Source organism: Ciconia boyciana, chromosome 15 (assembly GCF_034638445.1).
Source record: "Ciconia boyciana chromosome 15, ASM3463844v1, whole genome shotgun sequence".
Taxonomy (NCBI): Eukaryota; Metazoa; Chordata; class Aves; order Ciconiiformes; family Ciconiidae; genus Ciconia; species Ciconia boyciana.
This window is the reverse complement of record NC_132948.1, coordinates 7,572,122-7,588,577: the sequence shown is the minus strand read 5'-3', so window position 1 is coordinate 7,588,577 and position 16,456 is coordinate 7,572,122. Positions and strand designations below refer to the sequence as shown.

The window sequence follows — 16,456 nt, the reverse complement described above, 5'->3', positions numbered from 1 at the left end:
CTTGAGCCCTTTTCCCACCTTTTCCTACCCCAAAAAAAGAAAATTTAATGAAATATACCCTGACAACACCTGCAAAAGAAAATAAATGCTGTCAATATTGTGGCCTTTGCATGTTACTGTAACTGCATATCTATTATTAAAATTTCATGCATTTTGAAATCTTGTGGTGAGCATTGTAGACTGCAAGCTTATATATTTGTGAGAAAGCAAAAGAATGGTTACCGTGTCTTTGACAGTGGTATAGAGTATCAGGTTTTCAGCCAGACAGGAGTCTTATTTCGCTGTCATATTAAAGCCTAAAGACCTATGATGTCTATTCTGCCTAAGCTGTGGCAATGAGCAGTGTTGTTACAGTAATAGGAGATCTGCTAATTTTTACATACCAAAACAAACAAACAAAAATCTTGTCCAGTAAAAAGAGATTTAGTCCAAGATAAAATGTATTCTCTCAGTACAAAGTTGGGTAATTGATTATTCAAAATCATAAAAATTTGTTTGTGACGGGAATGAGTACTGCAAAGCGCCCAAGGCACTATCTGGGGCCATACTGCAGGGCCTGGTACTAGTCTGGATGGGTCATGTTCTGTATGTGATGACAAAGGGATAAGGGAAGAAGGATAATGTTTTCTGGTAGTGTAAAGGAAGTGTGCTTTGCATAATGAACGCAGCAGATGTTTGGCTAACAGGACCTGCTTTATGAACAGTGGAATAATAGAATTTTTCAGCAAACCTTGCTCTTTTAACATTGTGATCGAAATGAAGAAAAGAAATTTAACTGAGGCATGAGACTATTAGTATCTCTTTCAGTATGCTTCACTGTGTATCTCTCAATCTTACACTGTACAATAAGCGGCATAATTAACCATTTTTCAGGAAACAACAATCCTTTGGTCTAGATACAATTAAACCACCAAATACAGTTAGTTACTATGAAAAAGTAATGTTTCTCCTTTGAAAAATATAATTTATTGGATAATTTCTACCAGTCTGCTTTGGTAGGAAGTGTACCTGCTAACTAACTAACTGGACTAAAAGAAGTAACGGAAGTCTTTTGTCTTAGGTTTTCAAGTCCGACATCAAGCAGTGAAGCAAAGCCTGAGAAGCCTGCTGAAACTAGAAACGACTCTATCAATGAGATGCAAGAAAATCAAAAAGTAAGAAAACAGCATCAGCTGATGTGGTCTCTGGCTAGGCTTGCATTTAGAAGGCAGAGAGCACTCTCCTGTGTCCCGTGTGTCTCTATCAATCAATGACTTTAAAATGTGTATTGAGAGTATTAAGAATGACATAATCCTATTAGGTTTACTTGTGTAAGTCTATCTTTAGGACACGCTGATACAGTATGGAAGTATCATGTCTGTTGAGTATTTAAAAGTTAAATACGCATGCTGTTAAATGCATGCAGTGGTATAGAGTGAAAAGTATTTTATGTATTATTTTAAAGGGACTTTTAATGCATGAAAACCCATAGTGAATCGACTATGGCTGTTGTGCTTTTGTGCAGTGATTATCCTTTATTTTCTCTAAGCATAGCATTAGTGTTGTGCATTTCTCCATCTAAGTCACAACTCCTTATTAAATACATGCTGTATGCGTCACGTCAATCTCCTAAATAACATTTAACTTAGAAGTTTTGACAATAAAGTATTATACAGAAAGTTCTGATTTGCTGTAAAAGCTGTTAGGCTGTCTTTGTTTCTAAGCAACACTTTGGTGTTGGAAAACATAACTTCTCTGCTGACACTTCCTAGTATTGGAGATTTAATGTAGTTTTAAGGGTATTTCTTGTGAGTTGTCATGGCTGTGCTTTTTTCCTGTCTAGGTTTAAGATAGGAATCTTAAATATCTTATCTACCATATCTAAATAATCTTAGATATGGTAAGGAAACTAGCAGCTAGGTACAAAGTTTCTGTAGCTTAATATCATTTTAAAGAAGATCAATTTGTTTTAAAAAGAAAAGCGTTCATTAATGGAAGTGCTGTTTTCAGAATCTGACAATAAAGTAGGATTAAAAAAATTCCTTTAAATTCCTAGAAGAATATAGATCAGATTTAAAAATCTCTATTTATAAACATCTTTAGTGTTAGTTTTCTGACATTCTTCAGCTTTTTTAAAGAGATTTTTAAGTCAATTCCAAGTTTTAAATTTTAAAACTTGAAAAAAGATTGAACTCTTGTAGGACTGGGGAGTATTCTTTGATTTTGTTTATTATTTGCATGCTGTACTTTTTCAATGAATGTTATTAAAAATAACAGCTTTCAGGATGCTAGCTGTATTTCCTGCAAGTAGATAATAGTAAAGAATTGGCAATAAATACTAATTCCCACTTTCTCTTTTTACTTCAGCTCAGCCTTAACATTCTTCTTAGTTGAGCAGCTCCAGCTGTGATATTGACTCAGATCTTTATGTTCCTTGCAGTTACTGACCATGTAACTATTTAGTTGGTGAACAGCTATATTTGAAAAGACAGTTTTGACAAAATACAGTATATTCGGTGTCTCCCAGGAGTTTAGAGTTCCTCTGAAGGTGCCTACATCCCTGTGGTGCTGTTCTATGCTTTGCTTTTGAACTTGAATTTCTGTAGGGCTTGCAATATAAATGTTCGTAAGTGTTTCTGTGGTAGCTGGGGTTATGAACCTTCTAAAGTTTTGTACTATTTTTGCATGTGTTGCCTCCTCTGGAGTATGATGTAGATATAAATTCACTGTAGATTAAAATCTCTTGTGAAATCTGAGCTCAGGAACTCAGTGTCATGCACATGTCATGTATGAACACTTCATACATTTCTCCTTTTTAGTATTAAAAGTAAAAATCAAGCTATGAGAATTCTGTTATAATCAAGATTCAGGAGCTGGAGGTACATGTTTGCTTAGATTACCTTGGTCTCAGTAGCTTTTGTGTTCAGAGAACATGGATGTGTTTAACTTGTGCAGCCTGTTGCACAGAGTAGGTGCAAGTAAGTTTTAAAATAAACTTTGTTACACATCTTCTAAATAAACTATCTTAACTGTTGGATTTTCTTGTTCCAGAGTAAGGAGATCAAGCTTGCCCATGGCACAGATTTCACTGAAGAACATGCTACTGGGAACACCTGGAAACCCCGGCAGATTTTAAAAATAACAAATAAACCTGATCAGATAGAGAGGAAAGGAAGCTTCCTTGGAGATGGTCAGCATTTTTCTCAGCAAAGTGAAAATTCTGTCTCATTCACAAGCAACTTGGAAAAAAAGTTCAAACCAACCACACTTATAGAAAAGACCTACATTAAAACTGTCCGAGCCACCATGTTTGACCATAATGTTCAGAGGCATAACGTTGCTGCTGATCATCCTGGAACTGATTCTGCACTGAAAATGAATAATGAGCTTGAGGCAAAGCATGATGTGGTGACTTTGGGGCACAACAGACGATCATGGATGGGAGAAGTGGAGGAAACCACTAGTATAAAGAAGGAGTATCACAAGCAATCTGATTCATCAAAACATAGAGCAGATGTAGAAAAAAGTGGAAAACCAGCTTGTTCAAGTGAAGACAAGAAAATGAGTCCAGGAATTATCTTAGAAAAATCTTTGGTTGAGAAAAGTGAAAAACCCACTCCTAAAAATGCAGAAGAGTCTCTAATTTACCAAAGAATAGAGCCGAGATATGAAATCTTTCAGACATGTGGTGAAAGAGCTCTTAGTGAAGCCATTGCAATGGCTCCTGAAAAAAAGGCCATGACACTCAGAACTAGAAAATCATCTGTGAAAGAGAATAAAAATGATGAGGATGTTTTACACGCTGGTCAGTTGACTAGGGCAAATAGCAAAACTCCCTACTTGAAAGAAGATAACATTATTTCAGAAGCTAGAGACACAAAGGTTTTTACAAGCAAGTCTGCGTTGAGAGAGCCTAATGATTTTTTCTCCAGTGAATGCACTTTACCTGAACAGAAAAAAGACTCTGATAAAACTGAAACTGATCCGATATTAATAGCTGAGAAAATGCCTTATTCTACAAACAAAAGTAAATGTTTGGGAATGAATGAAAAAGTAAACAAACTACATTCTGAAATTAAAAATGATAAGAATGAAGTCTCTTCCATGGATAAAACAGAGAGGTCTAATATGATGAAATGCTTGTCTGAGAAAAGGAGTTTTAGACCAGGTGGGACAGACAGCTATGAATTCAGAACCAACTTTGATCATGAAGTTATTTCAACAAGTGTAAATAAACATGGGGCCCAGTCGTCTTCAGTCCTTTCAGGTGGACAATTTTGTAAATCTTCCAGTAGCCACCATCCTGATACAAAAGTCCTAACCATTAATGAAGAGGAACCTAGGGCCTTAGGTTTAAGGAGAAATCTAGACTTAAATTGCAAAGAACAAGACTTTAGCTTAGATAGTACAGCTCATGAAAACAGTGAAAAAGTCAGAGTAATAGATCCAGAAGAAAAAGTCAGGAGAACCAGAAGTAGTGTTTCTGACTTGAAGATTTCTGAAAGGTGGAGAAGGAGGACCTTGCCTCAGGATTTTATCAAGACAGAAGAAGTCACCTGGCTCACTCCTGAAAATATCAAAAGGCTGAGTCGGACAGATTCATTGCAATTGGATGAAGGTTCAGTTAAAAAGAGAAGCAAAAAAGGCAAAGAAGGGGTGGAAGGCAATGAGGCAAAACAAACTGTTCTTGGCAGTCCTGATGATTATTTGAAAAATCAGAGTTCTGCCTTTGAGCCAAAGGCAACTTATTTTGCAGTCACTTATCAGATTCCTGGTAACAAGAAAGAGAAAAGCTTTGTTGGTACTCCTAGTGCAAATGAAACTAATACAATTTCTAGCTCAAATGAGGGAGCAACAATTAATCTGGACCGTATTTTTCCTAGAAGGTCCAGACCTTTATTGCAGCAGCCAAATAAAAATATGATGAATACAAATTGTAGAGAAGACTCACAGGAAGTGCATATTAACAAGGATTGGGTCAAAGAAGAAGACAAAGATGATATTTTTTCCAAAAACATTGCATTTGGTAATTTTCATGTATCTAGGAAGGATAACCAACAGTATCATGAAAGAGATCCGGATCATTCTAAAGAGAAAATTATAGATGTTGATGCTTTCCTCTTAAAACAGGATCTGGAAAATACAGCTCAAACTGATCTCAAAAGTATCAGAGCAAGAGTCTCCTCTTACCATGAACCCAGATCCCCCCTGCATTTTGCACAGTTACATAAAGACACTGAACTAGGCCCCCAGAAAAGGAGTGAAAATGATTATGATTTATCTGGAAGGAAGGCTGAGGACGGTTACAGATCCCAAATTCTTGATATTGATGCACTTATGGCAGAATATAAAGAAGACTCAGTGAAGGCTGGTAATGTTCAAGACAAGCCCTCTGACTGTCACAGTTCATTTGGTAGGGAGAAATCAAAGAATAAAAGAAATGTGTCGGAGAGGATGACTTCTTCCTACAGCTGGAAAGAGTGGAAGGGATCAGATCATTATTCTCTTAATAACAAACAAGATGACTGTGCAGAAGAGTACCACAGGCCAGAAAAATTAATTCTAAATGAAAAAAGCAAGGAGAAACTGGAATCGTGTAGCCCTGAATTTGATAAACAAAAGTCCAAAGACAGAAAGTTCAGTCCTCCTTACTGGGGAAATCCTAGCAGCTTTTTTTCAGATAAATTTGTAAGTTCACCTGTGGAGTTCACTAGGAAGAAAACTTTCATCATTGATGAGGATGAAGAAGTGAACTTAACTTCCAGGAATCAAAGTTCAAAATTTGTAATTGATAAGGTACAGCCTATAAATGCCTTTGGTACAGACCAAAGGTTGGAAGTTAATTTTGCTTCCAAGTTGTCCATAAAGGCAGATGATGGCCTCTTGCAGAAGAAGATGGTCACAAAAGAACAGTTCTTGGAGGTGTCTCCAGAAGGTGATTGGAGCAGAAATGTAGCAAGGAGCTCTATAATGAGGAACAAAGACAATGCAAATAAGATGATGTGGGAGAACGACTCTTCCAATGTGAAAAGTAAAACTGATTGGAAGAACTATACATCTGCTTTAGGAAGTGCACCCCCAGATTTAAGACGATCTTATTCAGAAAAGAGCTGCCAAGGAAAAGTCGATCTACCGCTTATGCAAGAAGTAAGGGGAAGAAAGGATCTATACCGATCCAGGCAAAGCTTCCCGTTGGAAAGTGCGGATAATGGGTGGAAACACAAGACGTCGTCTCAGTCAGAATTGTTCTTCCACGAGGATAAAAAGGTATTACCAAATGGTATCTAAGTGTTTCTGTTTCCTGTAACTAAAATTGACAGTGAGGAGGAGCTTTTATTATGCGTCTCTACTGCTTTTCAGTGTTAGCTGTGACTTTGCAGGAAGTGAGCAGATACATACTTCTCAATAGAGTTCATTTCCTTTTGGGTTGTATTTTCTTGAGGAATTTGTATTGTACTAGATGGCTAGATTTTTGTTTCAAGTGTATAAATATTTATTGATGTTTCCATGGAGAGCTTGAAAAAGCTTTAAAATGTGTGTATTTTATTAATGCTATGAACCTAGCATGTTAAATTGTTAACTCTGCAATTTTATAATTATTTGAAAAGAAGTAGTTTGAGTTTATTTTATAAGTTGTCCACAGTGATCTTTTTGGAGGTCTTTTTGTTTTTTTCTGAAGGAAGCAATTTTTTTTTACTGGGTGAATGGCTCTCATTTGTATGTGAAACTTCACTACTGATACTGACTTTGAAATGCAAGTGATTCCCTTAACATGGTGACACGTTAATGCATTAACGCATAGCTAGTTGGATGTTGGTAGCTATAATGTTTTTCCATTTTGCATTTTCAGCTTTGAAGTTTCTCTGTGTTTTGGTTTTTTTTTTTTTTTTCAAAAGGGCATTTTATATACATATGTATGTGTGTGCATGTATATGTAACAACATACATAACTAACTTTATTTTGACAGGCTTCTAGGAAAGAGTGGACCAAGCAGAGTTCAGACAAAACAGACGGAACAGACTTTTCATTGGTTTCTACTCAGAGAAGCCGCCACAGTTTTTATAAGGACAGAAGGACAGATAATGGGACGGTATGTTATTCTGGAGGAGGTTCTTGGGCAGGGGATAGGGGAGAGGTAAGGGAGAAGCAGCCTGGCTTACTCCATTCAGCACTGTTTTCCTTTTTGCAAATAGCTGTGAAAGAAAGTATGTGTCTTCCTAGCCAAAGGAGCAGATGCACTTTCTGTGGAGTTTAACTGGCAGAGAACGCTACTCCCTGGGATTCTACCACACTGGTCTATGTCAAATCTTCAAACACAAAACATTAACCATGCAGCTTGTTCATTTTTCTTTCTAAGCGAAGAATCTCAGCTTAGATAATGAAAATGAGTTAGATTCCAGAAAATCTTTTCTGGAAAATTGCGCAGGCAAACAGAACCATGCCACAGCCTGACAAATGACAGGTTTGATTTTCTTTCTGTACGCAACACACAGATGACTGCTTATGTGAAGAATCACAGCTGACATTTTTGGTAGTCTGATTTGTCTCTAATATGGATACTTTTGGGGTAAATTCCCACTTAAAGGTGTTGGGTGATAGTCTTCTAAGTTGCAGAAGGATGACCTGACTTTAGTCCACAGATGAACTTTATGTTGGGAAATAGCATCCTATGTCCAGATGTTGTTCTGAAATGCAAAGCAAAGATCTGGATCTTCCAAAAGTTATATAATAAATTAAATATCAAGTTTTTCTGTGGAAAATGAAGGATTTGAAAACCACATCAACAGCACAGAACTCTACAATTTTGAGAGACGTTGCTGCTGCCACTGAAATCCTTCCTTACTGGAAGAACTTGTTTTGAACCACTGCAAATGCTGTGGCTTTTTTGTTTTTTGTTTTTTTAAACCTTGTGCACAGAAACAGATTTGATACACTGGAATAATACTGTAGTCACTTCAGAGTGCACTCTTTTAGAACTCTACACATACATCTTTGCAGTTTTTGAAAATCTGGATGTCCCACATCTTTTCAAAACTCGTCCACTCGTATGGAAAAGGGGTGACTGAAAGCTGTTACCATGCTAACTGTCCCAAGGTCAAATCTCATCTGTTGTCTTAGTCTGCTAGCACACTCATGTGGTGACTGAATGTATCGCCCTCTGCAGAGATACTGTTTTTGTAATTACTCATACTTCTATTTACAGCCCTTCAATAGAGAATATACAAAAAGATAAAAAAAGGAAAGGAACTGAGTTGTGGTTTTTTTTTTCTTCTATCGAAGAAAAAGAAAACACCCAAGCCTATAGGGATTTTGTAAACAAGTTTCCTAATAGGAGTTTTGGAAACAGGCTCATATTGTTCCAGTTCTAGTCTTAAAACTTCATGGAAGGTATCCAAGGGCCGGTAGCCCCTTGTCTTTCCCATTCTTAGTGTGGACGTCAGGTTGAATGTTCATCTTGGGGGGAGTTTGGGTTATTTACAGAATTGGCAATTCTCATTCAATCCCTAAAAGTTGTTACATGCCATCAGTTTACAGTGCAAATATGTAAAGATGTCATTGACAAGGTAGAATATATGGGAGAAAAGTGCTGTCAGAAATAGGGTTGGGGTAATTGAACTATTCAGGTAGTGTATTCGGATAAATATGGTGTTATTCTCCAACTTGGTCATTAAGTGTGAGGTTACTCGGAAGAAACCTTTGACTTCAAGTGTAGCCTGAGACAGGGAAGGAAGGCTGTCAGCCCCACTAACAGAGAAAACTCACATGGGAGCATCCACTGGAATTCAGTAGGATCCAAGTGCTTTACTCCTTTGTATTGCTTTGAAAAGCCTAATCGTGGTGTATTTGTTGTTCTGCAGTGCCATGGTAGCAAAAAGGGCAGTCTGGCCTTCGTGCATATAAATTGTGAGTGAGCAAGTGCAGAGAAGCGATTTATACATGCGTTCGGGAGGTGCAAAACTCGCCGTACTTTCATGTTTTCCAAAGCCCCACGTAGATACCGCAGAAGATTATGTAAAACGGAACCATTTCTTCTGGCACCAAGGTTCATATCTTTGTTTTCATTTGGAGAAAATACAAAGACTTCTGCTGTGCAGTCGCCACTCTCATCAGTACGTTTCAATACTTCCCTCTGGTGGAGAGACGCGTTGCAGTTGTGTTTGAGTTTGAGGGGTGCGAGAGGTCAAGATAGATCCACAGGAGAATCACAGCGAAGTGACATATTTCCTCTGAATTTGAATGCAATCTGTGTTTCGCTTAGTACATCTTTGAAATAGGATTAGAAGGAAACAAAACTGCTGCTATTTGTTTGAACAGTTTCTAGTCTATCTGTTTAGTTGTGAAGTTACTTGCTTTTTCTTGTGGCATGGTGATGAATAAATATGCTACAGTACATACCACTGGTCACTCAAGATATCGTTGTCTTTCTAATGAGACTGTAGTGCTCAAAGTGCCAAGTTGCTACTTTTATTGTAGAATAAAAGATTCACTTTCATTCACTTTCACTACTAAAGTAGTGTAATGAACTGTCCCATATTCTTTGATACTTGACAAACCAACTTAAATTAATATGCATTTGTTGCATTATTTCCCATCTGCCTATGATAATAAAAAACTACTTGAGTGAAATTTTCCAGGACAGCTAATGAACTAGATTCTTATGGATGAACACAATTCTAAATGGAAGCAAGGTGCAATAGTACAATTGTACTTCTGGAGAAGTAATTTCTTTGTGATTATATTCTAGGGAAGGAATCTACTTCCAATTAGGTTATTTTTAGAAACGTTATGTAGGACTTCTTTGAAACCAAACCATTACAATGTACAATTGATGATATGGGGTTGGTGGTTGAAATTGCGAAGGATGATACTCTTGAGATTTAGCAGTCCTCTAGATTGCATTTTTTAACTATTTTAAGTTTGTATTGCTTAAAAACAGAGTAAGGCTTTTATAAAGCTTCCAGCATCATTGCTAGACTATCATAATCTGTGTTTTTACTATGGGTGGTACTTTTCTCTGTATGTATGTCTTTTGCAAATAAAATCTTCAGTGCTGTTAAGTATTACAAGGCTGGTAAAGCATCACAGCATTCAAAGAGGTGATGTTCCTGGTGCAAAGGAAAGGGGTTCTGTACTTACAGCAGTAGCTTCCAGACTTCGCCACCTTCAAAGATTGTGGGGGATTAGTGACTGTGAACGTATCATACTACTCGTGGTTTATATGTTGGAGTTTGAGGAAGAATTGGGCTACAATGTCTCTATGTACTTTAAAAAAAAAAAAAAAATAACGTGTTCTACAACCTGAAAAGATGGTTTCTCTCCCCATGAATAATAGAAATATCACAGTTTGGAACTGCCCCCTTATTTATTTGGGCTGTTCCAGAATAGAGGATAACAAAGTCTGCATTTTAATGTGATGGTCTTTGAGACTGTGGAGGTGTCATGGTTTAAAACCTTCAAACTGAGAAGATCTTTGAAGACTGATGGATTTCTTAAAGTATATTTTTCTCGGAGGTCAGTAGCATTACATGTCTCATGTACTGGAGAACATGTTATGATCTGCAGAGCTATCCCTGCTACTGCGTAGTTGGATGTTTTGGTGTTCTCTTGGCTGCCTTTTGCTGAGATGTTCAGAAAGTGACTTGCACAGCAGGAGTCAGCTGGGTAGCCGTGTGTCAGGTTAGGGCCAGGTTAGGACCAGAGATGGACTCTGGCTTTCGGGGGTGTGTGAGTGACAAAGATACAGGTGAACAGCAAGGCAAATTCTTCTAATTCATGATTTCTGTGTGAATATTTTGGCCTTTCTTTCTGTTTCTTGGAGGTTAGAATAAGTTTTGTGATTGTAAGCTTTGTTGATAGTAATTTTTTTAACAAGTGACTGGCTGTGTTATAAATATTACTGCTAGTTGTGGTTTAGTGCTTAAACGTTCTATTCCAACATAAGATTTTTTTTTTCCTTTCCCTTTTCACTCTTTGATATAGCCTGATTCTAGTAAAGAAGGAAGTAGTTTCAGATGTAAAGGTATTCACCTAATAAAGAATTAAGGAAAAGAATAGAATTTATGTGAATAAATAATTTCCTGCTTGCTTCGCTAAGCTGACAGTATCAAGAAGACAAAACTTTTCCCTGCCCGTTTAAAAGTATTTACTCCTTCATGAAGTCAAGTACTCTGTATGTTGTGCTTTATCCCTGCCTGCATCACAGTACAGGTATAAAAATAAAATTGTTCTTATGTTCGCTCTGGACAACTGGGATTTTAGCTCACAGAATGAGCTGCAAATCTCTCAGACTCTCTAGCAGGCCGAGGGCTCATCTGCGTGGCTTAGTGCCTTAGGCTATTGTAGGGTCTTTTCCTTTAGACCTTGAATGCAATTTGAGGGACTGCAAGCCTCTGTTGTAACTATCTGTAAAATAAAAATGCTTTCTGGTTTTGTAGCCTGTTGTAACACTTAGGGTTATTATGCACTCTGTGCTCCCTTAGAAGGCACTGTAACTGCAATGCGCTATGGTAAACCACTTGAATTTCAGCAGATGTTTTCAAGTATTGTCTTTCATAAATTGTAATGATTCCATCACAGCTGACACAGGTCTTTAATTCTCTGACGTTCAGTCACAAACCTCAATTCCTGATTAAGTCATCAAGACTGATAGGAGTCTTATGAATAAAAAACTGAGGAATGTGCAATGCGACTCATCCCCCAAATAGAAGTCACTGCATTTGCTCTATTGGGCTGAAGAAATTGCGCCTTCATCTGGAAACAGAGCAGCTTTAACACAACTGTGGTTTATAACCGAAGTTGCTGCTTTGTGTAGTTAAAACAGAGCACTCTGGTACTAGAACTGGTGTAGGCATGAATTATTTTGAAGCCTCTGGTTATGTATTTTATTTATTTATTTTAATTAAACTTTGGGTTTTTGTCCTTTGGTGAGGAAAGTCTGGTATCCATATAAAGATACACTTATTTGAGACTGTGATGTGTGGGTGGAGAAGGATTTGTTTAAGAAAATCATGAGCTGACTCTTAAAAATATTTTGGAAATGAACTGCAGGGGAGAGAAGATAAATATTTTATAAACATGTGCAGATGAATTTATAGTTTGGCTTATCACAGTTCACCCGTTGTTTCCAGTTCTGCCCATGACACGTCTCTCTCCTGCCCATTGAAAAGCAAGCCTTCTCATCTGATTGTATAAAGCCTCTAACCTTGCCTCTTCACTCCTTCCCAGATGAAAACAGATGTACTAAAAAACCCATCATGTGCAAATTGTTCTGTTAGCCTAAAAACTGAATGAGCCTGGAAGAAAATCAAAAGAATTTGTCAGCTGCACAAGATCTTCTAGGTGGCCATTAGAAAAGTGGGGGTATTTTTCTTAAACATCCAGAACCCAAATTGCAAGCAAGGAGATTGTGGACTCCTCGGAAGCTGTTTTGTGTCACCTCCACATTGTCCCTCCCCGGGAAAGGTGAGAGCCTGAGGAGTGCTGGGCTGGGGGAAAAGGCAGTCGGCGTCCTCCCTGGACTGGCTCCTGTCACTTGTCTTTCGTTTTACCATCAAAAAAGGGACATAGATGAAAAAAGTAGGAACAGAGAGAAATGTTATGATTCCCATTTTTGCTCTTCACAAAATACCTACCACAATTTGGTCATTTAGCTCTGCTTCCTATTTCTAAAAACAGCCCAGAGGAGGGATGACCCAGTGTTGGTTAATAACTCGGTTTGCCCAGGCTTTCTTCCTTTTTTGGTAGTATTCATTTGCTGGGAACATTCCAGTGGTATATAAAAAGACACTTTGTTGTGTCTATTTCTTCTCATTCACAAAAGACATTTTTATATTAAAAGCAGGAGCTTTTCTTTCGTATGTGTTTTTTTTCTTTTTCTTGTACATTACTGAAAAATAAGGTCAGCTAGCAACCCCGACAACTGTGGTGACATTAATAGTGTTTCATAACCCAGCCTGCAAAACCGAGTGGGTTTAGAAGCTTCTCTTTCCTTCCAGATGAAGGGCTTTTTAGTGCGAAACCCAAAGTACTATTATTAATTCTAGACTAACACATTACGGATTACCGAGATGGGAGAAGTCTGAGCAGTTAGATGCTAAATAACAAGTGGTTAAGTCACATGGTGCCAGTAGCTCAGCTACTGCTTATAAGTAGCCACAGCATCTGTTAAAGGCACAGAGCTCAGCGTGGTGACGTGGGGCCAGATAAACAGACACCGTACATTATTCATGTTGCTTTTAATTGCTCTGGTCTGCTTTTAACTTCTGCTGGAGGCAGGGAAGAGCGGGGAGGCTGAATCTAGCGAAGATGGTTTTGCGTTAACTTTGCACTTTGGAAGATGGAGTATTATTACTGTCCACGTTTGCTGAAGTTGCTACAGTATTTGTGGGTAAGTGTACTCTTTAGTGTAACTGCGCTTACCAAGTTGGACGTTTTTAACGGTTTTCAAAGATCCTGAGACTGTTCATATGGCTTTGCTTTGCAGTTTCTTTCTGATCTGTCTTATTAGTAACATTAAACTTGGAATTTATTTTGGGTGAGAAAGGCTATTTTATCTTTAATACTCGCTTAAAATGAGGAGACTGCAGCCTACTTAAATGTGCCTCAGAAAACCCTCTTAGTAATTGGAATTTCTTCTTTGTTTATGTGTAACCATAGGAGTTGTAGTTTTGCATATTGCATATTAGAAATATTCTTCTCCATTTCTTTAAAAGCTATCCTTGGACTCTGGAGACTGTTGCTTTCAGAAGCACTCCTTCCCCTGCTGTTAGCTAGAGCTGCTGCCTGCTATTTAAGTAAAATGGCCAGTACTAATGGCTTTGGAAGTGTGTATTTTTACAATTCCTTACGTATTTTTAATTTGAGTGTGTTAATAGGTTTCGCCCTTCTCAGCGAGCACTTCCTCTTCAAACAATCCTTAGGGCCCTCTTCAATGAAAAGCTCTTTTTAACAGGCTGCTTTTACTGTGCTAGTCTGCCAGCTTTGGAGGGTTACTTTTGCACAGTGATTGCTATTTGTCTGATATTTTCACATTTATAAAAGATGAATTTGATTTTCAAAACCTTTATGAATAGATACTATATTACTTTGAACCTAAGTACTTAATGTTTTAATTTCATCTGTACTAATCAAATGTCAGTTTTCATTTGTTTGTGCTATTGTCTGCATTAATCTAGCAATTTTTTCAGCTGTAAATTCAGCATGTAATCGGCACTGACACCTTAAACCTTTTAATGTTAGCTGCTTGCTAGTGCATTTTGAAACTGTAGCAAAGAGTTGGCTCCCCTCATTTAGAGTTTAATTTTACGATCCTTGCCTTGTATGTGCTTTGATCAGTAGTGAGATGAGATTGCTTACTGTAATTTTTTTGCAGCTGGGAGAGAAAACAGTATTTGAAGAACTGGGCATTTTCTTTAAAATCTTTTCCTGTTGGAGACTGTAGTATTGTAAAACATGGAAGTCTTTGGACATTTCTTAAGGTTTTTTTATTTGATTAGCTAGATTTTTAAGAGGGAAGCTTTCTTTAAATTGCACATCAAAAAATTAGCATGATATATCAGACTTTGGTATGGTGGGGGGGTGGATGTTCTTTGTGGTTTGCCAGTGTGAGAAGCCTGAAAGAGATCTCTGAATGCTTTTGCTTTCACATGTATCTGGTGATTTTCCATAAAGCCAGGAAAAAAAAAACAAACCAAACTTTTTGATCAGCCCAGATGATCACTGGGTTGATATCTAATATTGTGCAGTTTTAGTCTGTAACAGAACAGGTATGATACATTTTCTGTTTGTATATGCTCTTTTAGAGGCCTTGAAGTATTTCTTAAGCATTTGCATTAGTGTACGCTCTCCTGATATATTCCAAGAAAATATTGGAAGGACAATTGCGATATTCATGATATTAAGTATAGATAAAAAAAAATTTAAGGGAAAAGCACAGCTGTGCCTTTTGTCACTTTCTGTGTTGATGTTACAGCTGAAGGCTACTAAGGAGATATTTATCAGTTCTCTCTATTTATAATCAGGAGTAACCAGAGATGTTGGGGTTAGTTGTCAAGCTTTGTGTTACTTAATCTATCTTGGGGAGCTAAGATACTTTATTCATTAGGTAGACATACCTGAAGAAGCTGTAAGTCTTAATTAAAAAAATATTATAATGAAAATCCATTTTTAAAGCTACTGTTTTGAGTTATTGATAGGTTGTGTCTCTTCTGCTGTGTATTTGTTTTACTCCTACACAGTGGTGGTGTTTTTGGATGTCAGTGGACCCACTCAGTGCCAGCTATCTGCTACTTGCTGATTCCTCTTCTGATCTTTGAATAGGACATGTATTCTTGTGATGTGTAGGAAAGTTGTCAAAAGAAATCCTCATAGTATTTTTTGAGCACAGCATAGTTTGTGGTCTGCCTGAAATGATGACTGACCACCAAGAAGTCTGTGTCCTGTAGTCAGGGGTGTTGAGTGACAGCTCGAAGTTTCTGAAAAGTAGTCTTTGTGTCTGGCAAAATGTTTTGTTCAGTAGGTTGTATTAGATGCAGGCAGAGTTCTGTCCAGTAATTCAACCTTGAGCTCCCTTTTCAATTTGAGTTGTAATAATGAGGAGAAGAGCAAGCTTATCAAACCTGGATCATTTGCATTCCTAATGAGGCATGCTGCAGGACTCTGGAATATTGCAGCTCTTTCTTGGTTGGTGTTTTCTTTAGTGTGATGCATAACACTGAAACAGGGATTACTGAGAAGCAGGCTCCTAGCGAAGACCGAGCATCAGATTTTTTGATGACAGGAGATGAACTAATGAGAGCTACTGAAACTATTGCTGCAACTGTACCAACTCACTAAAAAAAACCCCCAACCTAATAAAAGAGGAAAGCTGGAAGTGCTGATGGAGCCTTGCAGATTGCTGCGTAAGGCTTTTATGAGTCTTTGGGATGGCTGTTCAAGAATCCAGAAGTTCCTGGCTGGTCTGATAACACAGTCTGGTCTTGGTGAAATTAGTTGATGTTTCTTTGAGAAGGGGAAGAGCAGGACTCTTAAACACCTCTCTGTGTTTGGTTCGCTCTCAGTAAGTTGTCTCTTCATACTACAAATGTGCTTGTTGTTGGGAGAGATTTCTCAGAAGCTTGTGGTTTTGTGGCTCCAGCAATATATGGATCCTTCTTTGATTCTGGCCATTCAGATTATAGATGGTGTGAGGTACTACCTGTATGGCATACAAACGGGCTTTTGCTGGTGATAGGGGGGGAAAAGGGCTGCCTCCTGGCTCTGTCTGCAGCCCTTGGTAGGAATGCCTATGGTTGGTCCTGCCTTAGCCTGTGTTTTCCCGGAGGCTGCTGGTGGTGCTGTTCTTCCTGGCATTTTCAGGGCTGGCTGTTTACCATCCAGCTGGTGTCAGCACTGATTCCTTTTGCTGCCTTTTCCATCAACCTGGAATCCAAACTAACTGAGTTGCTTTCAGTCATACATTCAGTTACAGACTGTATT

General features: G+C 37.9%; 1 protein-coding gene across 2 annotated transcripts in view; it reads left to right on the top strand.

Moving 5' to 3' along the window:
• Nucleotides 1–16,456, top strand: part of KIAA1671 (KIAA1671 ortholog) — a 90,995-nt gene that overhangs the window by 25,445 nt on the left and 49,094 nt on the right. The window contains exons 4-6 of one of the 2 annotated variants that reach the window (XM_072879628.1): nt 1,061–1,154; nt 3,031–6,246; nt 6,948–7,070. In XM_072879628.1, the coding sequence (XP_072735729.1) occupies nt 1,061–1,154; nt 3,031–6,246; nt 6,948–7,070 (3,433 nt within the window). Of the gene's footprint in view, nt 1–1,060; nt 1,155–3,030; nt 6,247–6,947; nt 7,071–12,902; nt 13,368–16,456 lie in introns of those variants that run through there. The other variant, XM_072879630.1, reaches the window with a different exon arrangement.